Source organism: Trachemys scripta, chromosome 5 (genome assembly GCF_013100865.1).
Source record: "Trachemys scripta elegans isolate TJP31775 chromosome 5, CAS_Tse_1.0, whole genome shotgun sequence".
NCBI classification, from domain to species: domain Eukaryota; kingdom Metazoa; phylum Chordata; order Testudines; family Emydidae; genus Trachemys; species Trachemys scripta.
Window position 1 is genome coordinate 73,227,094 of NC_048302.1, and position 27,701 is coordinate 73,254,794.

The 27,701-nt window shown below is 42.0% G+C and overlaps 1 protein-coding gene across 3 annotated transcripts in view; it reads left to right on the forward strand.

Moving 5' to 3' along the window:
* The window catches only part of WDR17 (WD repeat domain 17), a 107,157-nt gene that overhangs the window by 2,586 nt on the left and 76,870 nt on the right, over positions 1-27,701 (forward strand). For 2 of the 3 annotated variants that reach the window (XM_034771137.1, XM_034771138.1), the window contains exon 2: positions 8,251-8,394. The exons of the other annotated variant lie outside the window; for it this stretch is intronic. In XM_034771137.1, the coding sequence (XP_034627028.1) occupies positions 8,386-8,394 (9 nt within the window). In that variant the 5' untranslated portion in view covers positions 8,251-8,385. The remainder of the gene's footprint in view (positions 1-8,250; positions 8,395-27,701) is intronic. 3 annotated transcript variants of the gene reach the window in all.

Below are 27,701 nucleotides of genomic sequence, written 5' to 3' on the forward strand. Positions count from 1 at the left end.
CCCCCCCCCCCCCCCCCCCGATCATCTCACCCTGCATAGATGTGGAAATCTGTCTCGGATTCCAGGCTGTCGTTAGCCCCTGGGGCAAAAGATCAGCAGAGGTTTCCAAAGAGAAGTTTGCAGCCTTTGCTCAGACCCAAACATTTTCACTTAAAAAAAAACAAAAAAAAAAAACCCAACCCATCCTGACACCCATCTGCTCTGTCCAGTTTTGCTGTTATCCCTGTTGAGGCTAAAGTGCTTTGAAAAATTAAAAATCCATGATACCATTGTGTTGCTTCCCCCTGTGTTGCTTGTTAATCTGATGGACCTGCCGATAATGAATAAAGATGAATGCCCTGGAAGCAATGTGTCAAGCAGACAGTTTGTCAAGTAGGAAAGTGAATGCTGAAGCCCTCACAAAATGCAGAGGCTTTTCTTAACCTGAGAACTGAAAAAGAGCTAGATACCCTGCATGGGTTTGAAAGTGACAAGAGCCTAGCGCCTGACCAGAGCAGCGCCAGGTTTGAAGTGACGAGGAGGGTCTTGGTCATGAAGTCTGCATTTCCACTGAGGACTCTTCCATCGCCAGGGTAGCGCTGGTGCAGGTCTGCCGCCCGGCACAGCAATGCTGAGAGGTGCCAGTGTAGACCTGACCCACTGCCCTCAGCCCCCACTCTGACCCTGTTCCCTCAGCCTCCCACGCAATCCCCCCTGTACCTCCCACCCCGAACCCCCTGCCCTCACTCCCTGCCCCCATTCCAACAGCCTCCCCCACAGTCCCCCTGCTCCCTCTAACCCACTGCCCTCAGCCTTCCCCTACCCCAAATCTCTTCTTCAGCCTCCCCCGTCATCCCACCCCCATCGCTCCCCTTGCTGTCCCACCCCCTCAACTTTCCCCCATTCCAGTCCTGCTTCACTCTGTCTCATCCCCTCCAGACCCTGTCCCTCTCCCCAATCCCCCGACCCTCCCCAGCCCAGCCCCACTGTCTCCCCCACCCCACTCTACACAGCTCTCTAACCTGTCCCATTCATGCTCCCCTCAGCCCCCCCACCCGACTCCCCCAGTCCCAGTCCTGTCCCCCTCAGTTCCTCCACCCTGCTTCCTCCGGTCCATCCCCACGCACCCACCGACCTCCCCCCAATCCCACTGCCTGGACCCACCCCCGTCCCACTCAGGACATGCAGGAAAAAGAAGCAATGGGCTTAAATTGTAGCAAGGGAGATTTAGGTTAGACATTAGGAAAAACTTCCTAACTGTAAAGGTAGTTAAGCACTGGACAGATTACCTAGAGAGGTTATGGAATAGCAGTCATTGGAGTCTTTTAAGAGGTTAGACAAACACCTGTCAAGGATGGTCTAGTTGTTATTACTCAGTCCTGACTCAGTGCAGGGGTTTGACTAGATGACCTGTTGATGTCCCTTCCAGTCCTACATTTCTTGATTCACACTGAATTGCCTTGTGCCACTGTCTAGTAGTAGTGGCACACAGTTCTCTGACATGCAGGTTTATAAAACTGTAGTTAATATACAGTTTAGAGCATAGGAGTTTTAAAGCTCTGCACGTTCAGACCAACTGAGCTGAAAATTGTGATCTACAGTATTCAAAACTATTAAAATGTGGGCTGAAATAAAATCAGCATAAATTGCTCAACAATATCAATGGAATCAGCATTGCACTGCTATATATTGTAAAACATTACAGTGAAATCTTGCAAGTATTACATAGCACGCCGCCTTGCCCAAGTGGTAACTAAGCATAACATCTTCCTGTTTCAACATTCTTAACTTGTATCCCATAGCTCCTAGAAATTTTTTTTCCCCAAACGCTGCTAAGTTATGAGTTTTAACAGTTTTTTTCTTTTAAACTACAGCACTGAATGTTATTCTAAAATTGATTTTCAAATATTCTTAAACTCCCAGTTTATCTCCTGCTGATGTTCATTGTGAAAAGTATTGCAGGTCTAATAATAATATTTGGCACTTTGTAATTCACTGTCCAACATGTGTTTTGTGCCCTCCTCTGGTGGATTTTTAGAGGATAACGGTATAGCTACCAGCTAAGGGAGTTATATCTTGCACTCAAGTAGTAGAAACTCATGCTTTTAAGTCTGGATGGCTCGGGTTCAATCTTTGGTGATTAGTTATGATGGAGGTTGCTACACTTATAATCCCTTTAAACAGAGGTTCTGAATACGCTTTGTTGTAGGCAGAGCTAGCCTATAGTTAAGCAACTGAAAATTTAGAATGGGAAGTGTTGAAATGTTGGAAAGCCTTATAATTTTGCCAGTCTGGAATGAACATTCCATCTGAGGGATGGGGGTGGGGAGAGAGGAGAGTGAGACAGGACCAGGAAACTGGGACAAGGAATCCAGAGCGTTAGTGGGGGACAGTTAAAATCAGATGAGGAGCTGGGGCGGGTTAGACAGCAATAGGATAGACATAGACTGGAAGGGACGGGGAAGAAGGGTCTTTGACTACTAGAGACCACTCCGTTCAGGAGCCTGGAATAGACCCAGGATTCCTGAGTTTCACAGTTCCTCTTTTGTCAGCAGATATCTGTGAAACCCAGTGGCAAAAAAAAGTGTCTCATCCCCCTATAGAGCTGATCTATCACATATAGGATGACAACCTACTGCCTCTGCCATCACTTACTCCATTAGCTCAAGTGGCAGAAGTCTGTGCAGTGGATCTAAAGATTCATCGGCAGGGTTGGAGCCATGCGAGTTTCACAATGATTCCATATGACAGAATTTCTGGGGCAGTTCAGTTTTGATTTTTTACAAAAAAAAACCTGGGGAAATGCATACAGAAATAGGGTGACCAGATGCCTAAATAGGGGACTCTCAAGCAGGAGTAGAGAGGTTATTTTATCTCTGTATTTGGCACTGGTGCAACCACTGTTGGAATACTGTGTCCAGTTCTGGTGTGCACAATTTAAGAAGGATATTGATAAATTGGAGAGCGTTCAGAGAAGAGTCACAAGACTGATTTAAAGGATTATAAAACATGCCTTATAGTGATCGACTCAAGGACCTCAATCTATTTAGCTTAACAAAAAGAAGGTTAAGAAGTGACTTGGTTATAGACTGTAAGTATCTAAATGGGGAACAAATAGTTAATAATGGGCACTTCAGTCTAGCAGAGAAAGGTAGAGCATGAGCCAATGGTTGAAAGTTGCAGCTAGACAAATTCAGACTGGATATAAGGCATACCTTTTCAATGGTGAGAGTAATTAATGATTAACAATATACTAAGGGTCATGGTGTTTTTCTAAAAGCTATCCTCTAGGAATTATTTTGGGAAAGTTCTGTGTCTGTGCTATACAGGCGGTGAGACCAGGTGATCACCAGATCCCTTCTGGCTTTATAATCTCAGAACTAGATACATCAATTCACATGCAAAATTCTCATTGAATTCAGTAGGTGTCCTTGCCCTGTGGCTTGTGGTGCGGGCTGCATCAGGGGCCGTACAACACTTCTCGCAGCTTCCTAGGGCCCCCTCTCGGAGCTTCCTAGGGCCCCCCTCATGGCTCTGTGCACCTGTGTCTGTCGTTGTCGTCCTCTCCCTCACCCCCGCTCGCCCAACGTGTCCTGATATTTCACTCTTGCGATCTGGTCACCCTACCTCTCAGTCTTCTCTTCTCCAGACTACTATCCCAATTTTTTCAATCTTCCCTCATAAGTCATGTTTTCTAGACCTTTAATCATTTTTGTTGCTCTTCTCTGGACTTTTTCCAGTTTATCCATATCGTTCCTGAAATGTGGCGCCCAGAATTGGACACAATACCCCAGTTTAGGCCTAATCAGCGCAGAGTAGAGCGGAAGAATTACTTCTCGTATCTTACTTACAATACTCCTGCTAATACATCCCAGAATGGTGCTTGCTTTTTTTGCAACAGCGTTAGACTGTTGACTCATATTTAGCTTGTGATCCACTATGATCCCCAGATCCCTTTCCGCAGTACACCTTCCGAGGCAGTCATTTTGTATGTAACTCTTCTCAGTCAGCTCTGGACTTAACAATCTTGAGTAATTTTGTATCATCTGCAAAAATTTCCACTTTGCCATTCACTCTGTGACAGGTTCCCCCCAGGGTGCCACCTAAAACTGGGGTACCACTGAGCCCTCCGACCCACCAGCCTGGGCTTCCTCTCACACTGTACTGCTGTGAAAAGCTGCAAAGCCCACCAGCCTGCACTTTCACCAGCATTCATGTAGGTAGGGACACACCCAGCTGTAGTTACATGCAGGCTCTCTAATCACCAACTTCCCAGCCTGGGACCCCAGAGCAGTACCGTCATGCCCTGGTCAAATCTGGCCAGTATATGGGCTTAATACCCGGTCCACCTCTCCCTCTGTGTGAGGAGAACAATACATACTTGTGGTAATCAAGCAGAGATTTTCCCCAAGCACTCCAGTCAAAGCTTATTGGTTTAGATTAAAACAAAAACAAGTTTATTAACTACAGAAGGCAGATTTTAAGTAATTTATAAGGGATAGCAAACAGACCAAAGCAGATTACCTAGCAAATAAACAAAAAACCACAAGCTAAGTTTAATATACTAAATAGATTGGATATGCATTAGCAGATTTTCACCCTAAGAGATGATATAAACAGGCTGCAGATTCTTAAGAAGCAGGCTGCACTTGCTTTACATCTTGGAATACCTAGGTGTTTTGTATACAGGCTAGAAATCCAGTTAGCCTGGGTCCAGCACTTCCCCCAGTTCAGTCTTTGTACCGGACCGGACCAGCTTACTTTCACCTCTGAAAAATACTGACATCCCAAGATGGAGTCCAGCATCATGTGGCCACATGTCCTTGCAGAGTCATAGCAGCCATCACTCACAGGCTGCCTGTAGTGTTTTCAGGAATGCTCACCAGGTGGGAGATAAGCTTCTCGGAAGACCTATTGTTCTTTCTTTAATGGCCTGTTACCCCGAACAGGCCCTTTACTTCCTGCTGTTTAGACTGAAAGCAGCTTGTGTAGTGGGGGTTACCCAGGTGAAACTACATTTGAAATACAGATGCGTAGTCTATATTCATAACTTCAGATACAAAAATGATACATGCATACACATTGGGAAATCATTCAGCAAATCATAACTTTTCCAATGACACCTCACATGACATATCTTGTACAAAATGCATCATAATTATGCCATAACCATATTATAATAATATTACTATGACGAATATGGGGTGCAGTGTCACATACTCTCTCATCCAAATAATTAATGAATATGTTGGACAACACAGATCCCAATATTGATGCCGCTGTTTACCTCTCTTCATGAAAACTGACCATTTATTTTTATATATCCTTTGTTTCCTATCTTTTAACCAGTGACTGATCCATGAGAGGAGCTTTCCTGTTATCCTATGACTACTTAGTATCCTTAAGAGCTTTTGTTTAGGAACCTTGTCAAAGGCTTTCTGGGAATCCAAGTATACTGAATCAACTGCATCACCCTTATCCACATACTTGTTGATACTCTCAAACAATTCTAATACTTTGTTGAGGCAAACAACATATCAAAGGAACTTCTGTTGGGGAAATAAAATTCCCCCTGGCATCTCAGAGAGGTTGTTTTAGACAGTGATGATCCAATGATAACTTTGGAAATTATTTTAGAAAGATTTCTAAATCTAATCAAAGTGTAAATGAGCTGTCTAATCAGTTCGACACAGGTAGTAAAGCTCATAGATTTTAAGGGACTATTACAATCACTTTCTGACCTCCTGCATGACATAGGCCATAGAAATTCATCTGGTAATTTCTGCATCATACCCAATATACTTTTGTTCAACCAGAAGTTATCTTTTGGAAATGCAGTGTTCTTGTAGCCATGTCAGTCCTGGGACATTAGAGAGACAAGGTGGAAGAGGTAATATCTTTTATTGGACCAACTTCTGTTAGTGAGAGAGACAAGCTTTTGAGCTTACACAAAGTTCTCCTTTAGGCCTGGGAAACTTATTCAGAGAATCACAGCTAAATATAAGGTGGAACAGATTGCTTAGTGCAAGTAGTTAACACATATTTCAAGGGACCATTCAAGGTGAAGTGGCCTATTAACACCCTTCCAGTCGTGGGGGGAAAGAAAGAGAGGGTTGTTAGTGGGTTATAGGTTGTTATAATAAACCATAAATCCAGTAAAAAGCAACAGAGGGTCCTGTGGCACCTTTGAGACTAACAAAAGTATTGGGAGCATAAGCTTTCGTGGGTAAGAACCTCACTTCTTCAGATGCAAGTAATTGTTAGTCTCAAAGGTGCCACAGGACCCTCTGTTGCTTTTTACAGATTCAGACTAACACGGCTACCCCTCTGATATATAAATCCAATGTCTCTATTCAGTCCATGATTTTTTAGTGTCTGGCAAAGTTAGGAGTTTAAGCTTCCAGTTCATCTTTTGAAAGTGTTGTGCAGGTTTCCTTTGAATATGAGGACTGATAGATCAAATATAAAGTAATCTCTGTGTTTTTGTCTTTTCTCATTTTCCTATCTGAGTTCATTCAAGTGCACAGTGATTGGTTTCACCCACATACTTATTATTGGGGCATTTAGTGCACTGGATGAGGTACACCATGTGTTGCGATAGGCATATGTAGGACCCATAGATCTTGAAAGGTGTGTTGATCATTGTAGCAATTGAGATATGTCTGCAGGTTTTGCATCTGTTCTTCTAGCAGGGTCTGGTGCTGCTTTGAGTTGATGTGTCCTGGTATGTAGGAGCATGCTTCTGACGACGAGCTTGGAGAGGTTGGGGGATTGTTTGAAGGCCAGAATAGGGGGTTCAGGAAAGACTTCTTTATGGATGAGGTCCCCCATCAAGTATGGGTTGAAGTTGTTTGATGGTACCCAGTATGGGTTCCAGTGTTGGGTGATAGGTGACAACTAGGAGTGTGTGGTTGGAGGGGTTGTTATTTCTGTATTGAAGCAAGTTCACTTGGGGTATTTGGGTGGCCCATTCCATGATGCAATCTACTTCTCTGGTGGAGTGTCCTTGTTTGGTGAAGGTAGTTTTGAGCATGTATCCTGGATTTTTTCCTCTGAGCAAATCCTGTGATATGAGTGCCTATCTGTAGATGATAAATTTTGTGATGTATTTGGGGAAGTTACTGGATCTATGAAGGTAGGTGTGGTGATCTGTGAGTTTCTTGTATATTGTTTTCTGTTGGGTTCCATTGCTGAAGCTGGTTGTGGTATCCAGGAAGTTGATGCTAGCATGGGAGTGTTCGAGAGAGAATTTAATGGACAGGTGGTGGTTGAAATGGTGGTGAAAATCTGTGAGGGAATTTAAGTCACCTGTCTAGAGGATGAAAATAGCATTGATGTAGCTCAGGTATATCCTTGGTTTTGTGGTGTGCTTGTCTAGAAATTCTTCTTCAAGATGGTCCATGAAGAGGTTGGCATACTGGGGAGCCATCCCAGTACTCATGGCAGTTCCCATGGTTTGGACAAAGTGTTTGTTATTGAATGTAAAATTATTATGGGTAAGGATGCAGTGGATGAGTTTGAAGTGGATATCTGAGGGTTGTCCATTGTCTTGTAAATATTGAGGCAGGCAGCTATGCCACCATTGTGAGGGATGTTGGTGTATAGGAAAATGACATCCAAGGTGACAAGCATGGTGTTCTGAGGAAGATTGTTAATGTTGCAGAGTTTGTGGAGGAAGTCAGTTTTGTCCTGGAGGAAGCTGGCCCTTTGCATGGTTTGAGGATTGTTTCTACGAGTCCAGATATCTTCTGGAAAGACATCCAGTTCTGATATTAAGATTGAATGCAGTGATAGAGAATGAACAATTACTGTTTGCACCACATCCCTTCATAAAATTCTTCTCACTGTTAAAAATCTGCACCTCATTTCTAGTTTGAATTTGTCTCATTTGACTTCCAGCCATTGGCTCTTGTTTATGCCTTTGTCTGGTAGATTGAAGAACCCTCTATTTAAAAGGAATCTTCTCCCAGACTAGGTACATGGATTGTAATCAAGTGATCTCTTAATCTTTTATTTGATAAGCTAAATAAATTGAGTTTGTCTGTCACTGTAAGGCGGACTTTTCAGTCCTCATAACTCAAGTTTAAAATTGCAAAGTCAAGAAATGCAAAAGCAGTCATAACTCAGCTGCTGTTTACTTATGCAGAACAACTGTTCCTACTTGTTTCAGCATGATGTATTATTCTTTATTTTAAATTGTGTACTGCAAAATGTATACTTTGTGCAAATTAGTGAATTTAATTTTTGCATTATTTTATATTTGTATTGCAGTAGTGACCAAAGGCTCCACTCAGGATCACAGTCTGCTTGTGCTACTTGCTGCACACAGGGAGCCATGGTGCCTTGAAGAATTTACAATTTAAACAGACAAGACATAAACCTAGTAATAGAGATGATATAAGCAAAATGTCAAAGGTACATGTCTCGTTGTTTTCTTTTTTTTTTTAACGTTTTCCCCTCAATGCCATCTCCCTCCTCTTTTGCCTTCCATGTTGATCCAATGGGCCAGATCCTAACCCCCAAGTAGGAGTTCAGATGGAATGTGGCTAAAGTGAGCTTCACTCCGGCAACCTATAGCTGATGTAACAACCCTACTGTTATAAGTTGGCATAAGTTAGACAGGCCCTGATTTGTGCCGGTAGCTGAGCTGTGCTCCAGCATTAGGAAGAGGGCAGAGGTGGTATACAGCCACCTTTTTTCCCCCACTTGGGTTCTGTACTAAAACACTCCTTGGCTGGACCAAAGGATCAGGCCAATGTATCCTCAGTCACCTTTCCCTGTCATAGATTCAGGCTAAGTGTGGGGAAAAATGGGAAAAATGCCTGTGAGCTGGTGCCTCTAGTTCAGTCACTGAAAGTGTCTACAGACATTAGACCTCCTTCTGCATTTTTTGCTGGCTGCTCCAGCAGCCTTCTATACTGTGCAGGGAATAGGGTGGAAAGGCTTTTACCTCCACTCTGCGGGGCTGGCTTTCAACGTCAGAAGCCAGCACAGCTGCTCCTTTTTTGCAGTCTAAACTATATAGTATTACTATTACATTAAAACTTTTTCATTTAGTGATATTTGTGGAGAAAAGGGAATTGATTAACTGTATGTTTCCTTGCTTTTGCACTTGGACAATATTTAATGTGGAATTCCAAAAGGTATTTCTGCTTTTTAGACAAAAACGAATTTTAAATTAGTACATGTTACATACCCCTTTGACAAGCAAAATGCAGCATGTATGAGAATCAGTAACTCAGGGTTCTACATTTCTATTAATGCATTAAGCAAGTTTTTCTGTTTAAAAAAGGTACATTCTAAGGACTGAGCCACAAAATAAAAACATTCTGTTTATTGCAAAGGGGAGGGGAAACAAAGGAGTTATGAAAACATTTATATAGTAAACAGTTCGAGATACTTATTGTTCCAAATTAGCAAGGCTGAAATTTATCCTTCTCTAGATAAAAACTGAACATGCGATTTTTATGCAAGAGATTAAACAGGGTTTGACTGGTAGGAGTTATACTTCTATGCTAGAGGGTTTTGGGTGTGCTGACATTTCTCGACTCAATCAAGAGCACAGAATTTAGCAAAACAAAATAGCCAATAAAGTCTTGTTTTTAGTTTTGAAAAAGTAAAAATGTTTAATACACGATTTGAAAGATGAGTGGGAAGTGGCTAGCTTAGCACTCCATACAAATATTTTTGTGTAATAGAGGAGAACACATTGCTTTGCCACCTGAAATGTACCAGACTTCATAGTATTACATATTTTCTTTGAGAAACCAGGTGGGTGAGAGTCTTTTTTTATTGGAACAACTTTTGTCAGTGAGAGAGAAGCTTTTGAGCTTACACAGAGCTCTTCTGGTCTCTTCATGTGTGTAAGCTCAAAAGCTTGTCTCTCACCAACCGAAGTTGGTCCAATAAAAGATATTACCTCACCAACTTTTTCTCTCTAATATCCTGGGACCACCATGGCTACAACAACACTGCATATTTTCTTTTAGAAATTTTCATATTTAAATACGGGAAGGATAGTACCAGTGTAGAGCCTATTTTTTTATTATTATTACTAAAATGTATAGAGTAGTATCCAGTGGCACTGATCCAGACACAACTTCCATTCCCATTGTGGAAATTTAAAGGTAACATTCTTCTATATTATTTCTACTATTTGCATGTTATATTTCTGAAAACTATATCCTATTGTTGATTTTTGCACAAAATGTCAACTGACTTTACTGGGAGTTCTGCACATAAATCTGTATCAAGATATGACCTTAAAGTGTAATCAAAAACAGTACTTGAAAATATAAAAAGTCTGAGAATACCTCTAATTGTATTACAGTTAAGTCCCTGCTGGAATTGCAGGATGATCGTCAAAAAATTGCTGCTGAGTTGTGGTATTGTTGTGGTATTTGTGGTAATGAAGTACATTATTACTTTTCTGTGATTTTCCACTGTTGACTTCCTGGGGCTGAAGAGCAGGAGATTCCTCTGTTGTCCCTCTGGTGCTGGTGGGGAATGGGAGGGGTGGTCATATTATATGGTCCCTAGTTAAATATCAAGGATAAATTGGGCCATTTTTCTTTAGTTTGCTAGTAAAGAACACCACCAGTGCCACATTCTTACTTTCCAAACCTCATCTCCCAGCAAAATCTTTCTTTGTAGAAAACTGCAATTTATATAATGAAGTAACATCCCTTCTAAAAATGCTTCTAGAATACAGGTAGAATCTGAGGAGGCGGTGGGAGCAGAGAAACTCAGTCACAAAAGTCTGGTACCCACAACACTAGCTGTATGTGCCCAGTTTTCAAGAGATAAACGTCCCCTTTAAAAAAAAAAAGTTTATTAGCATGAGCTAAGGATAAGATGTGACTTTATTACTTCCTCAGATGGTGTGTGACTGGAAAGAAAAGGTATGTGCCAATGTACAAGGAGTACAAATCCCTGGTCATCTGCTTGCCGAGTGCTGTAGAAAGCAACTCAGAAACAAACACAACAAGGAGTCTGGTGGCACCTTAAAGACTAACAGATTTATTTGGGCATAAGCTTTCGTGGGTAAAAGCCTCACTTCTTCAGATGCATCTGTTAGTCTTTAAGGTGCCACCAGACTCCTTGTTGTTTTTGTAGATACAGACTAACACGGCTACCCCTTGATAAGAAACAAAGAGAATACTGAAAAGTCTATTCTCCCTGAAATTTTTTAATAGGAAAAAGCAAAAGCTATGTTATTTGTTTTATGTGTCCCCATCACTATAGTATTGGAGCACTTCCCAAATATTTAAAAGTAGGAATTGCAATAATAATCTTTCTTTCTACCTTCCCAACCTATAGGAGAAATAACTTGACTAGTTTCTATGATTTTTGTTTGTGAGTAAATGGGTCTGTCGCCACATGTGTGAAGACATTATTAAATAAAGGCACCATACAAGAAAATAATTTTGCAATTAGTTCTGGAAGTGATACCTGAGGTGGTGGTTTTTTTTTTTTTTTTTTTTTTTTTTAAGGAATGTATTCCATACTCTGTCTAGCACCTGTGAAAATTTGGTATTCTGCACTCATAAGTCTCCCCCTATTGGTTGACAGTGAATTGTTCTGGTGGAACATAGCTGTAGTGGAGATGATGATCGTAGAGGGAGAGAGGATCTCTCAGGTTGCTGGGGCCAATCCCATAGAGAGATTTTAGTATCAGGGCAGAGAATTTGTAGTAACTCTGGAGGTCATGAATGCACGAATCACTGTGTCCAGTTCAGAGTTTCATGGGATTAGAGCACTGACTTCTTGCGAATAGCAGATGGAAGTGGATGATTTTTGGCACCATGGTTGTTTGAGCATCCAGTAGCATTGAAGAGTTTAAAAGGACCCCTTCAAGATGCTGAAGACTGCATTCATATTCTGAGAAGAGATGCCTTCTGTAGTTTGGGATGTTATATGGGAAGCAGGTTCTTCAAGGATCTTCTGTCTTCCTAACAGGATCACCTGAATCTTGCAGTAAGAAATCTGGGAGATGGTGCACTTTATTTTTGTATAAAGGAGTTGTAAAGCTGGATATAATCTATATACTGTTGGCACTTCAGTCCATCTTGTCTCATCAGCTCTCCCAACAATTTGATAAAGATGTTGAATAACATGGGGGAGATAATTGAGCCTTGTGGGATGCTGCATATGAGTGTTTTGTAGCTGAAGATAGTATTTAAAGTTATTTTTTTCCTTTTTATCCAAGTTTTTTTTTTTAACCTTTCTTTAGATATTTGCAAGATATGCTGCTCTCTCGGGGCTCATTCCTGTTCGCAGTTAGATAAGTGGGAATAGTATCAGGCCACATATTCTCATCTGAACGTTATCTTCTTAAATCAGTGTCAGATACTGGACATTTTCCCCTTCAAGAAAGACCAAGATATAGTATCATACTGAAGATGTGCTTTTAGTGTTTCTTCTTTATATGTCATGCATATAATGTGCTTTGAACGTTGTTGATGAGAACACTGGAATGGCTTGACCAGATTGCATATGCCAAATAAATATGTCATACATGCAGAACACAGTAGTTCTTTCTAGGGTTAACTACACAAGATAACATATTTAAACATAGCACCTAGTGTAGACAAAGATAATTATGTGGTGCTTAAAAAAGCATTAACTAAAGCATGTTAGTTAATTTTGCACACAGGGATTTGTACCAATTTAACTAAATCTGTTTTTAAAATATACTTTTTGTTAAAATGGTGCAATTTATGATAGGAAAAGGTCATAGACAAGCCCTGTAAGGACAGCACAACATAATGTATGCAACATGATGAACTTACTGAGACAAACTTATCTTTGTGGACTAGACTGGATCAGTACTCATTCTACACAAACCAGGACAGTCCAGCATTCAGTTGTATACAGAGGAGGTGGTTATTTAAACAGCCCCAAGCTAGGACCAGGATTTCAGATCTAGTATACACTAAATGAATAATTTTGCTACATATATAACATGTAGTCTTGTATATAATGGCTTTAACTATTTTATAATTATTACACTTCCCTGATTCTTAAATATTCTCTATATCCGTAATGGGGTCAGCACCCACCTCTCATGGTTGATGGTTTCTTCGGTGGGTCTTCAGTGACTCAGCCCTCCATCCGAGTCTCACACACTGTCTGTACGTGGAACAGAACAAATCCCTTCTGGGTAGACAGTCTTTACCTTCTCCCAGCCCTGATATGTGGTGTACCCCCCAGGCTTCCTCCCTGGAGACACTGTCTACCTGTAGCCTTCCCTGGGCTCAGTCCTTACTCAGTCCCAACAGCCAGCCAGGAGCGCCTTCTTAGCTCCCCGGTTCCTGCCCACACTGAGCTGTCCATGGTCTTGCTGCTCTTTTAGTCAGCCAGAAACACAATCCTCTCCCAGTTCCAGGCAGCAACTGACTGACTCCGTCTCTGCTGCTCCTTTTTATACGGGCCTCCTGGCCCCGATTGGCTGCTTCCCCTGCAGCCACTCTAAGCCACTTGGAGGATCTCTCTTCTGCTCCTTTCTGGGATGGGGTGTGGCAGGACCCTGAGACCTTCAGCAGAGGGCTTCTGGGCCTAGTCTACCTGTCACAATATCCTTCAAAGAGTTTGAATGGAAATTACTGCTAAGCAGCAGTTGCAATTACATTGTATGTGTATGCATGCATATACACAAGTATTTATATTTTATTTTCTTCCCAGGTATTTAATATGGAAAAAATAACATATAGACTTATATAAAAGCCACAACCAAAAGTATGTACCAGGATAGGAATGAATGAAAATATATATTTCATAGTTGGAGTGAAATAATGGGGTTTTAGCAGTCATGGAAAGACATTGAAAATATAGGGGAAAATATAACAAGGCCTTGAAAATAATAGATTCAAAAGTTAAAAGGAATGTGACAAGACAAGTTTTGGGAAAAATGCTGAGCTGAAAATGTGTCTGATAAGAAAAAGAGAAGCCTCTAATGATCAGGAATTGTTCCTAGTAATTTAAACAGTTACCTTTAACGTATCAATGTTATCTTAAAGTAGGGGACCCAAGTCATAAATGTCTTGTCTACTCAAGGAAGGAAAAGGGGTCAACCCCAAACTTCCCAAAACTGGATCTTTGCTAAAGTTAGCAGTTGGCAATGGCATAAATTGTTTGTTAAAGAATAAATCTTAAAAGATTCATTATTAGGTTGGAGCCAACGAGTCCAACGTGGGTTTGCGCACCCATGGCCTAATCATGCTGTAAGTACCTGATCTTTGCTTATAACTGTATGTTGTTATGCGTGTGATGATTGCTTAGGGCACTGAAGGCACGTTTGATGCAACTTGATAAATACAATTTGGCCTTTGAATTTAATAAAGGAATTATGATTAAGGGTGCGAGTTTGACATGGAGGTCATGGAAGTCACAAGATTCCGTGACTTTCCAGGACCTCTGTGACTTCTGCAGTGGCCGTTGCGGTTGGCCTGGGGGCCGCCTGAGCAGCTCGGGCAGGAGTGGGTGAGGGCCCTGGGCAGTGCTTACCTTGGAGGGGCACCCCGGAAGTGGTGACATGTCCCTACCTTCCTCAGCTCCTAGCTCCGTGCACTGCCTCTGCACACAGGCACAACCCCTGCAGCTCCCATTGGCCGTGGTTCCCAGCCAATGGCAGCTGCGGAGCTTGTGCTTGGGGCGGGGGCAGCGCATGGAGCTAGGAACTGAGGGAGGGACATATCCCTACTTCCAGGGAGTCGTGAGGAGCCAGGTAGGGAGCCTGCCGCCACCCCGCCCACCCACCCCCCAGCACCAGCAGGGGCCCCAGGCTGCCCTGCTCCCAAGATTTAGTCAGGGGTATATAGTACAAGTCACGGACAGGTCATGGGCCATGAAATGTTGTTTACTGTCCATGACTTTTACTAAAAATACCTGTGACTAAAATGTAGCCTTAATTATGGTTAAATTAATGTCTGGTGCTATCCTGCATAAACAATAATATGAATAAGCTTCCAGCACAGGTAATAAGTTACACTTGTGCAAATTCATGGATGGCAATGGTGTTGGATGGATGTTGCTGAGAGCTTAATCAGAAGACAGTGGGGTGCCTCAAATGTAATTAAAGGTCAGTATGGCCTGTGGAACCTTTAAAACTTCTTATGAAGGTGCAAGAAAGAAGGAAACTGGTTGACTCAGAGTCCTGGTTGGGTGGGCACAGTTGGCAGTTAGGAAAAAATGTTGAACTATAAACTGAGTGCATTTGATCTGTAATTATTGAGAAAATTACATGGAACTCTATGATGCCATTATCACAGAGTTGCTTTTCAGAATAGAGCTTCACTTTAAATGATGATTTTAAGGTTATGTATCTATTTAATACAATATTATGTTCAATAATACTAATTAATACATTCTAGGAATTGTACACGTCTATCTTCTAGACTTTTGCAATTGTTGGAATTTATCATGGGTGTATACATTCTAATTTCAATGCGTTCAAAACAACTTTTTGTGTTATTTTTTTCAGTATCCTGCTTTTTAAATATTGACATTCTAAATTTACTTAGCACAATATTATGAGTAAAGAAGGATCACAGATGTTTTTTAAGGTAGAAAAGGCTTTTTTAACCCTCAAAGCAATGTCAGGATTTATGAATGTATTTTGTTACGTTCTTCATTAAGAAACCTTGCACCTGTTAATTTCAAAATGTCTCAACAGAGATATCAAAAACCTTCTGTAACACGCTATGCTTTGATATGCGGTCATTAATCTGAGGATATTATTTTGTGTTATTGTAACATTTCAGGGTTCAACCCAGATGAGTGAGAGGCTATGTGATAACCTGCCCTGTAATGTTGGGTGCCTTAAATGCTCTGCACTTATGTCTCACTGCCTGGGCACCAACAGCCAGCAGACGATCATGTAGTTCCCTGAGTGTGTCTGTGTGCTGCAGCCCTAGTTCAAGTGCTGTGACCCCCCATTAGCCTGCCTACAACACAGCGGCCCCACCCTGGTCTCCACTAGCTTGGGTTACTGCTTGCAGGGTGACCCCAGTACATCCCCTAGTCCTGAATTTCCCCCATACCATCTGCCCTGAAGTGTCCAGTCCCCTCGTGGAACACTCAGGAAAATAATATGGACTGTACAAAAGTACAGTTTATCACTTTAACTGTAGTAACAATCCTTTCAGTTCAAACATAGCACTGCGTTGGATTATAGTAAAAAGACAAGTAGTGTATTAACAACAAAAAATAGGTTAGGCGATACCAATTAGAAGGGATTGAAGCATAAACATATGCTTTCTAGATTAAGAAAGATGGTTAAGATCTAACATAAACTACAGACTTTGCTCAAGGTAGTTTTATCACCAATCATTCTGGCAACTTGTCTGACCAGACCCTCTAGCCAGGACTCAAGACACAGAGCAAAAAGTGCTTGGGTCTTTTGTTTCCTCAGGTGTAGGCAAAAGATGGAATCTCTCTGTGTGCCTTACATTTCCAAAGGGATTTTTTTGGCTTAAAATTCAGAAAGACCTGCTAGGAATTCAGTCTCCTGTGTCTCTCTTGGGTACAGGAGCCATGTTAATTCTCTGTCTCTCGAGTACAGGCTCAGGAGAATCCCCGCTGGTTTAGCTGAAAGGCATCATTTGTACAAATATTGCAGAAGTGTGTATGGTGTAAATACAGGAGTGTATAGGGTCACAGCTGTGATCGAGCATATTTTAAAATACTGTTTAACTGGGTTGAAATAGAATCAGACAAGATGAGGCTCATTCTGAACTCTCGCCAATTTTTCACTGGTATAAATACATTGAATTTACTGGCGGTATTTCTAACTCTCAGAAGTGGAAAGCTGGATTGAGTCCTGTGTCCTTAAATTACAGGCACTACACATCATGTTGGAATTATTGTAAGAAACTAAATAGCTAATTTTTTCTAGAGAAATTAATTATTTTGCTTCATTTTTCTAAAACATAGTAGCAGTAGATATCTTTTTGACAAATTATAAAGTTTATGATAATCAATGAATAACAGATTTAGCAACATAATTAGTCAACCAATAATAAATGATATAATACTCTCTCTTCTATCCTTCTTCCAAAAATATCAGCCCAACTTTTCCAAAAGCATGAGGATAATAGATGGGTTTTCCAGTGTGTCCAAAGTCAACATGGGTATTTTGGATCAAGGAGTGAGGGTGAATTCCAGAGGTGAGGGGGTCCTACCAGAAAACATTATATTGACAGGTTCTGCTTTCATATACAAAGCAGCTCCAACTTGAAATGTCTTTGTGTATCCAGGTGTTATTGTGTCATGTAGAGAGAGAGGCCATCTCTCAAGTACGTAGGTCCCATGCAATTTATGTCTTTATAGCTCAAAATCAACTGTAAATTAAACTGCATACAGAAAACAATAGGCAACTGCTGAAGATCATGGAGCACTTGTATAATGTGCTTGTGGTGAGAATGTATAGTATATAGGAATTGGGTAGATCACAGTATTCTTTATCAGCTTCAGTTTCCACACTGATTTAAGGTGTGGGTCTATGTAGAGTGCAGTGCAGCAATCTAATCTCCGATTGAGAATGGCATAGTTGATGGTATTAAAGTTCCTAAACAAAAGAAATGGTTGCAACTTCCAGGCCAGATGTAGATTGGAGAAGTTGTGCTCGCCCCTGCTGCTATATAATCATGTAATAAATAAATTCAACAGTGAAACTGAGATTGTGTGAACTTTACTAACAAATGATGGGCATATATTTTCATTCTAAACAGCAGATATAATTCTTAGCATGGTTTCCAATTGCTTTTCCCCAGCCTACTAACTTCAGCTCAGTCAACTCTCTCTTATTCATGCAATAGTCATTCTCAGACTTTGGGGCCAGGTACTCAACTGCTCCATCTGGGCCAGAGAAGATTGAAAGATAGGCACAGACCCTACCTTGGGTTCGGGTTGATTGAGAATTGGTATACCTTCTCCCCCTTTCAGGCATTATAGGGATCAAATTATTATAGATTTAATGGCTCCAGTGGTCCCACAATAATAGCTGTGAGGCAAGCTTGGTCAAACTGGTCTAGAAAGTTCTGCTTTTGTCCATTCTTTCATGTAGAGAAGATCCTATGAAGCAATCCTAGCTTTAAAATTTTTGGCAAACCTTGATGTGGAGGGGTTGAATGGAGAGAGGAATTAACTGTGTTGCAGCTGATTGAGAATGATAGATTTAAACCATTTGTAGATCTTCCTCAACAATTGACTTGCCCTTCTCTGGAGCAGGGAAATATCTCTAATTAAACATTTACTTACAAATGCATTTGGAGCTCCAGAACTTCCAGAACATTTACTATGGAAGAAACTTTCTGGATTTACTTGGCCAGCCATATCCTTTAACAATTTCTGATCCAAAAAACACTGCCAAAGATTGAAAATTTGAGTGTTGCTTGGAATAGAGATTTGGATACACAACTGTCTTCAACCCAGTGGAATACAATTATGTCCAATATTACAAAAGCAAATATAGACCTGAGACTACAGCTTATTCACCAAAAGACGTTTTTTTCAAATATACTGGTCCCCTTAAAAGGTAATGGGCCTCATAAATGCTGACCACTGTTGAAATGTAACTCCCTTGATGCTACACTAGCTCATATGTTTTGGGAGTGCCCTTGTATCAAGAATTTCTCGTATGAGATGGGTCAAATGACCAGGGCCCTCCCTAGTGGGGTGCAGGGCCCGGAGCAGAAGTGACGGATTCGTGTCTTCTGGGACTGACCACTCTGGCCAATCACACTGGCCCGCAGGGGCTCCCAAAGTGTGGGGCCCGGAGTGGTCACCCCGATTCGCCCTACCCAAGGGACAGCTCTGCAAATGACCAATTTGATATCGGATGCTAAGTTGGAGCTCTCCCTCCTTACTTTCATTCTTGGACATATTCCTAATATCTGGAGGTTCCCTAGTAACAAGGTGATGTGGTTCTAAACTGCAGATTTGTTTGCTAAAAAATTAATCCCATAAAAATGCAAAAGTCAGTCCCCATCAAATATTGATACCTGGTTCAGCGATACCTGGTATCCCTGAACCCCATCAAACATTGATACCTGCCTGAACTTGCAGCTAAATAGAATGACTTGATATTCTGCAGAAGAAATACCCAAAAAATTCAAAGCAATTTGGGCTGAATTTTTAGAGGTCGGTGATTAATGCAGACCCTGAAGTTAAATAAGTCACTTCTCTTCCCTTCTCTTTATCCTAACCCTCTTTACTTAATTTGTATATTATGATGAATTTTCTATTGTTATAAGTGAAAACAAATAATAAAACAATTATATATAAATAGGAACATAATCATCAAATTATTATTAAACTTGTCAAATGAAATTCACTTTGATCCAATCAATAACATCACATCTAGATTCTTTAAAAATCTAGGATTGAACTAAGTATCGGGCTCATTTTGGCACAGTGCCATCCTCTGTTTCACTAACTGCGGGTGTGATCCCACAAATTGACATAAAATGGGACTATTCACTGTATTAGCACAACTTTGTACAAGCACTGTGCCCCTAGCAAATGTTTGTGTGATTGGGCCTATAGACAGCACCACATTCCCCCAGAATCCAATGGAGGTGCATCTCTGGATGTGGGGAGGACAGTGCTGTGAAGGTGATGCTCCCCTTCAGTGTCAGTATCCTCCTTGAGACTTCAACCCATGAAAGAGTTTTCACCTCTTGTGAACACAGAGTGGTCAGTCAGGGCCTATGTTAATGCAAAGTTTACTGCTGTACAGAAGACAAGAAATTAAAACTTATTGTTCCAAACCAGCTATAATTCAACACCCTTGCATATGTGTGGTTATTTGTATTGCTGAATAAGGTGGCAACTTTGTCTTAAATGGTATCTGATATGCTAGGCACAAATACTCTGTGACCTAATTGTGGTTGTTGTGGAGCTATAACTTGGGATTTCTTAAACTTTGTACATATAAATCTCCACCAAAATGATGGGGTTAACCATAGTTCTTTGCATTTTATTTCTTCAATCCACAAATAATACTTTGAATTTACATAGTTCTTTCATCAAAAATGAAAAGAAAGAAACAATGACCATTTGTATAAATACACTACTAGGTTATTATATAATTTGTATACAGTCATTTGTTTACATTGCACAGTTTCAGATGTTTTGCATAGGATACCCATCCACTCAGCTTAACTCGAGAAGTCTCCAAGATGAGACATATTATTTCTTGAATGACATAGAGCCTGATCCTACTCCTACTGAAGACAATGGAGTTTTGAAATTGATTTCAGTGGAGCAAGTTCAAAGCTAGATCATCCCTTATATATGCTTTAATTGAGTTATTTTACATAGCTCAGTTGTGTAAAAAGGTAAAAGTCAAAGTAGCTGGCACATAAGTAAGCAGAGAATATGCCCGAGTTTAACTTTCTAAAATAGTCTTTAAAATGTCTTTTTTTCCATGTTACACCGGCAGTTTTATAAACTCATATTGCAGTGTCCTTGACCTTAGAGCAGTTGTTCCCAAACTTGTTCCGCCGCTTGTGCAGGGAAAGCCCCTGGCCGTCTGGGCTGGTTTGTTTACCTGCCGCGTCCACAGTTTTGGCTGATCGCGGCTCCCAGTGGCCCTGTTCGCTGCTCCAGGCCAATGTGAGCTGCTGGAGGCGGCGGCCAGTACATCCCTTGGCCTGCGCCGCTTCAAGCAGCTCCCACTGGCATGGAGCAGTGAACTGCGGCCACTGGGAGCCGCGATTGGCCCAACCTGCCGACGCAGCAGGTACACAAACTGGCCCGGGCCGCCGGGGCTTTCCCTGCACAAGCAGCGGAACAAGTTTGGGAACCACTACCTTAGAGTAATAATTCTCCCTGTCTGACATGTGGTTGTGAGAATTAATAATAAACATATCCTTTCTAATTGATTGATAAAAGAGGCAATCAGAATATCAGTAATGTATCAGAATATAAATAGTAATAGTAACATGAAGTGTTTGTTTAGCTTCTAAACTGTAATTGGTTCATCAGAATTGTTTCCTGTATGAATTAAGGTCATGATCCTGTAAGGTGCAGTGTGTTTTACCCCATTGATTTCAAAGAGAATTGAGGGTGCTTAGAATCTAATAGGATCTGAGGCATAAACAGTGGCATGTGGAATATCTGTTTGATCACAGGGTTCATCGCTATGGTGACACTAATTCCAGAATTAAGCAATTACTTTAGTATTTAAGTGAATATGATCTGTATGTTTTGTATTCCTTTTAGAATATCAGGAGTACATTCAAAAGATTGTGTACTTTAAGACTGAATATGATTTTTTGATTTGCTTAGAGGTATGTATGATAATAGTTTATTAAAATTAAGTTAACCAACTAAAATGGAAATGAATTAAGCTTTTCCAGTTTGGTATATTACAAGAACTATTATACCAACGTAGTTCTACACCTTGTTCTTGAGAGAGAGGGGGAAAAAAAGAACATTAAAAGAAATGTAAGGATAGTATTAATATACTTAATTCAGAAAAGAATTTATAAACTATGTATCTAAAATACTAAACCAAGTTTACCTTGTTTGGGCTAATTTAAAGAGTTCAGATATTTTTTGGACTTACATTAACCCATTTTCATATTTTTATTAAATAATTAGGTTATATTCACCTTAAATCAGAACATTGCATGTCATTTGATTACAAAAAGTTTTTGTAATCAGTAGTTTTGACAGCAGGTCAATGAGTGAATGAATATGTTAAACAGGAATGAATATGTTAATCAGTATTTCTAACGGACCCTGGATGAATTGTATGAGAAGAGGAGCTGTTCAGGCTATTTTCCCCTTTATTATTTTTTATATTTATTTAATTTAGTCTGAAGCCTGCTACTGTATTTAGCTGCAGATGGGTACAACAAGTCATCAGCGTTAGAGCTTCCACACAGTGTCCTACCCCTTGTTTTAACTTGAGCTGAAGATACCACCACTAGTTGCGTTGAAATGATAATTCAGTTTCTATGTTCATTTAGTCCTTGGCTCCCTGCTGAGACTCTAATGAAAAGTGGACTTGGTAATGGTGCCTTTTGTGACGAGATACATTTGCCAAACAAGGACTGGATTGAGATCAGAAAACTCATTTTGCATAGGTCACCAGGGCATTGGGTGGTAACAGGCGTAGAGTGGTAACAACTTATGGTCACTACTGAACTAATTCAGAGCTGAACCAATGATTTACATGTGACAGGTTCTGGTTCCAGCTTACAAACCCCAGAATCATCTGGAACCCAAAACCCATTTGAAAGGGCAAAGTTGACAGTCTGCAAACAATCTTTCCTAAACATATCAGTATTACTTCAAAGTATGAATAATTAGAAGGGGAGGGGAGTAGCAAGCATTAGCAATATGTAAATATGGATATGTTGTGTTTAGTTCACATTCTAAATCTTTGTTCTAAGGAATATATTACAGCTCTCATTTTAAAGGCCTAATGCTCATTTCCATGTTAGGGACTGTGGTTTGCTCTACACCTAAAACTAATTTGACCTAGCTACATCGCTCAAGGCTGTGAAAAAATTCATGCCCTGTATAACGTACTAAGGTTGACTTAGTCCCCTGTTGCTTATTTGAATTTAATAATGATTTGAGATTGTCAGTAACAGGCTCAGATGGAATTATTTAATAAAAGATTATTATTATTAATCATAAAGAGCTGGTCTCTGTCTCTCTCTCCTCTGTAACTGGTCGGATGCTGGCAGTCTGCACTCTCCAAACTCACTTCCAAACCTGTGTCCTTTTATAGGGTGAAACAATGAAAATCCTTTTTGAGGAAAATATACTTTCCCACAATTAATTTTACCCTGTGTTCTGTTTTCCTAATTACTAATGGCATTGCTTTTATGTGCCTCAGTTTACCTGGTTGATGAGTGGAAAGGAATCTCTAATCTGTGAGAGCCAATAGTTCTTAATGAATTTAAAACATCTTTCAGTGGGTCATTATTTCATCCATCTGTATTTTTTCATTCATCTGTAAAAACACCTATTCCTTATCAATCACCCAGTTTTGTTTATAACATACTTGTGTAGACACTTTTCATTAGTTTGAGTGTTCTCTTCCTTGGACACCTGGACTATATTAGTAAAGTCAAGGTAAAAAGTAGGGTTAAAAGTTTATACACAGTCCATTATTATGTTCATTTTCCCTTCATCCATTAGGTTCAATTGAATGACAAAGAACTTTTTAGTTCCTATATATATATAGGTAGGGCCCTACCACATTCACGGTCCATTATGGTCAATTTCATGGCCATAGGATTTGAAAATTGGTAAAGTTCACATTTTCAGATGTTTAAATCTGAAATTTCACAGTGTTGTAACCATGGGGCTCCTGACCCAAAAGGGGATGGGGGAGGGGCCGCAAACCTGTTGTAGGGAGGTTATGGGATTGCCACCCTCACTTCTGTGCTGCCTTCAGAGTTGGACAGAGTGGGGAGGAAGGGGTGCGGAGCTATTTGCAGCCGGGAGAGAGATCCAAGAGCAGCCCTGCCAGGAAAGAGCAAGTCCTGCCCTGCCCTGCCCCAGCCCTGCCTGGACTAGCACCAAGGAGCCCCCTTTGCTGGGGTGCTCCCATCAGCACAGGGAAGATCGGATCCAACTCCACAAGCCTCCTCCAGCTGCAGGAACCTCTGGGGTTGCTGCACAGTCCAAGAGTGTCCTGCAGCAGGGGGAGGCACCCGGAGGTGGGTCTGGTCTCGTCCATCCCCTGCACAGCTGCTCTGGGCGGGGGAGAGGTCCTATCCCTTCACAGCCCAGCTGGAGCTAGGAGCCCCATTTGCTGGGGTGCTCCTAGGAATAAGGGAAGATTAGACCCATGTCCACAAGCCTCCTCCAGCTGCAGGAACCTCTGGGGCTGCTGCCCAAACCCAGAGAGCATCCTGTAGCAGGGGGAGGCACCTGGAGGTGGGTCTGGTCTTTCCATCCTCCCCCTACCAGTAGTCGTGCAGGGGATGGACAAGTCCTGTCCCTCCCCAGCCTAACCGAAGCTAGGAGCTCCCTTTGCTGGGGCGCTCCTAGGAACAAGGGGACATCGGAGTTCACTCATGGTCTGTGTTGGATTTTTTCATGGCCGCGAAATTGGTAGGGCCCTATATATAGGGCACTAAATATATCAATACACAACATAAAAAGGATTTTGTGATTAGCACATAAAAGAATTTTGAGAATTTAACTTAAAAATAGTAAAGTTAATATTTACTAACACCACTGTAGACGCAGCTAGATTGAAGGAAGAATTGTAGGTTGATGTTAATTCTGTGGCCTCTTGGGGAGGTAGATTTACTAGAGCAATGGATAAACCTGGTCTGTCACTGTAGTAAGTGTGTATGCTATAGCTGCAGTGCTTGTAGCACTGATGTACCCTATTTCTAGATTCCCTACCTCTCCCTCAGTCCAAGATGCTTGGGTTGTGCTTCTTTTCCAGCATATTCTTTTCCAGACATAGCCATAAAGGCTCCAGTGAACTCCTCTCAGGATTTCATGCCTCCTAGCTGATCAGAATGGAGGTATAGCTCTGCTTCCTTTTTCTCTTCTTAGCTCAGGATGAGGGCAGTAGGGAATAGCTCCCCCACTGTCTTTAGAAATAAATCTGAAAAGGTTGGATACCTGCTGTGAGAGAGCTCTTGCCTTGCTGCTAACAAAGTTCACACATTGTGACTATGCCCCAAATTTGTTCCCTTTCTTGGGAGTACCTTTACACCTCAAGAGTACCTGGTGAGACTTAAATAAAATACATACCAGTAAATCTTAGATTAATCTTTCTGCTGAGCTGGTCCTAAGTTTTTTCGCCCTCCTCCCTCACCCCCCCATGCAGGACCTGCCTGCCCCCTCCCAGTTCTTTCTGCCTCAAGAAGACACAGAACTTGTTTACGCTACAGGTTTGAATCTAAGGGTATGTCTACACTGCAATTAAAAACTCACAGCTGGTCTGTGCCAGTCCAAGCCCTGCGAGACTAAGTCAGCTAAGGGCCTGTTTAATTTTTAAATTTGTTAGTCTCTAAGGTGCCACAAGTACTTCTGTTCTTCTTTTGGCGGATACAGACTAACACGGCTGCTACTCTGAAACCTTTAATTGCAGTATAGACGTTCAGACTCGGGCTGTAACCTAAGCTTAGGAACCCTCCCCCTTCTGGGGTCCCAGAGCCTGGGCTCCAGGCCAAGCCTGAATGTCTACACAGCAATTAAACTGTGCCTTAGCCCGAGCCCCTGGAGCCCAAGTCAGCTGGCATGGGCCAGCCCTGGGTATTTAATTGTAGTGTAGACATTTCCAAAAAGAACCAGCTTGCTCTGTGTGACTAAATGAGTCTAGGGAATAGTTCTACAGCATCCTGGAATCTGATATTAGTTACATACCCCCTCAAGAATTATTGGAATCAGTACAAATGTGTCTTACTCACATCTGTCTCCAAGTAGATTTGTATTAAACTCAATTAGTTTTAGTTTGCAAAAGTTAGTGTGAATGAACATCTTTGTGTTCATACATCTAGAGTTTTGTTTGGAGTGTCAGATTTGTATTGCTCCTAAAACATGAAGCAAAATTCACTCCTTATGATTGAGTTTCGTCTTGGTTCACATAGAAACCAAATGAAACCAGGAGTTTCAACAGGTTTTGGTTTCTGTGTTTCTCAGTAAGGGAACTTTTTGTGCAATCTGCATTATGTTTCAAGCTTGTAACTAACCTGGAAACCAGTCCTGTTTTGGGGAAAAGGAGCGGGGGGTTGTCAGGTTTTGTTTGCAAACATTTTTTGAGACCTAGTTGAGAGATAATACTGGATCTCCTCTCTGAAGTCAGTCTTACTCCTCTATCTGAAAGATAAAGGGAAATAAAATGATAAAAAGGTACAGTAACTCCTCACTTAACTTTGTAGTTATGTTCCTGAAAAATGCGACTTTAAGTGGCTTTAAGTGAGGGTTAGGTTCCAGGGCAGCTTCCCCTACTCTGCAAGCATTAGGGGCAGGGGGCTCAATGCTCAGCCCGCCCACTCCACCCCTTCCCCCAAGCCCCCACCCTTGACCTGCCTCTTCTCCTCCCCACCTCCTCCCCCTTTACTTTGCACGCTGCATCCTGGCTCCTCCCCCTCCTTCCCCTCCCTTCTAAACGCTGCATTCGGGAGGCAGGGGAGGGAGGGGGAAGGCTCGCCGAGTCCTTGCTCCTCCCTTCTGCCCGGGGCAATCAGTTGGCCTGCCGCATTCGGGAGGGAGGGGGGAGGTGAGGAGCAAGGACTTGGCGCAGGCTCCCCCTTCCTCCCCCCCCCCACCTCCTGCCCGGGGCAATCAGCTGGCTTGTGGTGTTTGGGAGGCTGCGCTCCGAGTCCTCGCTCCTCCCCCTTCCCTCCTGCCTCCAAAACGCCGCAAGCCAGCTGATTGCCACTGGCAGGAGGCGTGGGGAGGAGGGGGAAGGCGCTGATCTGCGGGGTCTGCTGACGGGCGGGAGGCACTAGGGGGGATGGCGGGGCACGTAGGGAGGCTGCCAGCTGTGGAGAAAGCAGGCAGCCAAACAGCGTAAGAGTGGAGCATTGCACAACTTTAAATGAGTATGTTCCCTAATTGATCAGCAGCGTAACAACGAAACAATGTTAAGTGGGATGACTTTAAGTGAGGAGTTACTGTAACAGAATGATATAATAATCAGTTGTGGACTCCACACTTAGTGGTTGACTTATGAATCTTGTATATTCTTAGAAGCTAAGAAAGGGAGTCTAAAAACTGTCTCTCATTTATGAGAGTAAAATGGCAGCTCTTCCTGTCAAATAAATGTTGCTAAACTTAAATGATCGAAAAACCTTAATACAACTACATCGGATACATCTCTAGAACTGTCACTTCAGAACCATCTCCAACTTTGCAGTCCCTTCAGCACGCATGTCCACTAGATAGTCTAAATTTATGATCTTGAAAAATATATGGCATAGTTCAAATTGCATATAGAAAGACTATATTAAAAGAATGTTGTTAAGGTTGCAAAATCCAGCACTCAAACGTTAAGAAATGGTAGAATTTAAGGTTGCCCATACAATTCTAATTCAGCCCTCTTGTGTGCATTCAATATGACAGGCATTGTTCAATAATAAGGATTATGAAAGGCACAAAATTATTAACATCAGTTGGTATGAGACATGAAACTTGAATTAATTCTGATCTGCAGCCCAGTGCACCTTTCTCCTAAGCCATAAGGTATTTTGAATAGTAGTAAAAGGATGAGGATTCATTATCTCTGCATCCTGTCCAAAGGTTCAGTTCTGGACTCAGGATCGTGAAGTGACATGCTGAGAAGCATGCTCAGTGACAATAGAACATTCAAGGATGTTAAAGGCAACCCTTCAGCAGGGCAGGGCCGCTTGGGGGGGGGGGAGGGCAAGTGGGACAATTTGCCCCAGGCCCCGCAGGGGCCCCCACGAGAATGTCGGAGGCTTCCCCCCGCCTCCGCCTTCCCCCATCTCCAGGAGCCTCAGAGCGTCGCATCCAGGAGCAGCCCGTACAGCACTGCAGCGGTGTGGCTCGGGCGGGGCCTGAGGTCGTCCCGCTCGGAGACGCATGGTAAGGGGGCGGGACTGCAAGCTCAGGCGGGCCGAGCGGCAGGAGCTCCTGGACACAGCTCGCTGAGGCTCTGGGAGAGGGGGGAAGTGGGGGGAAGCCCCTCTGAGCAGACAACTCCGACCCCATCCCCCCCACAGACCTGACCCCCAGCTCTGAGCCCAAACCCTCTGAGCTGGCCACCCCCC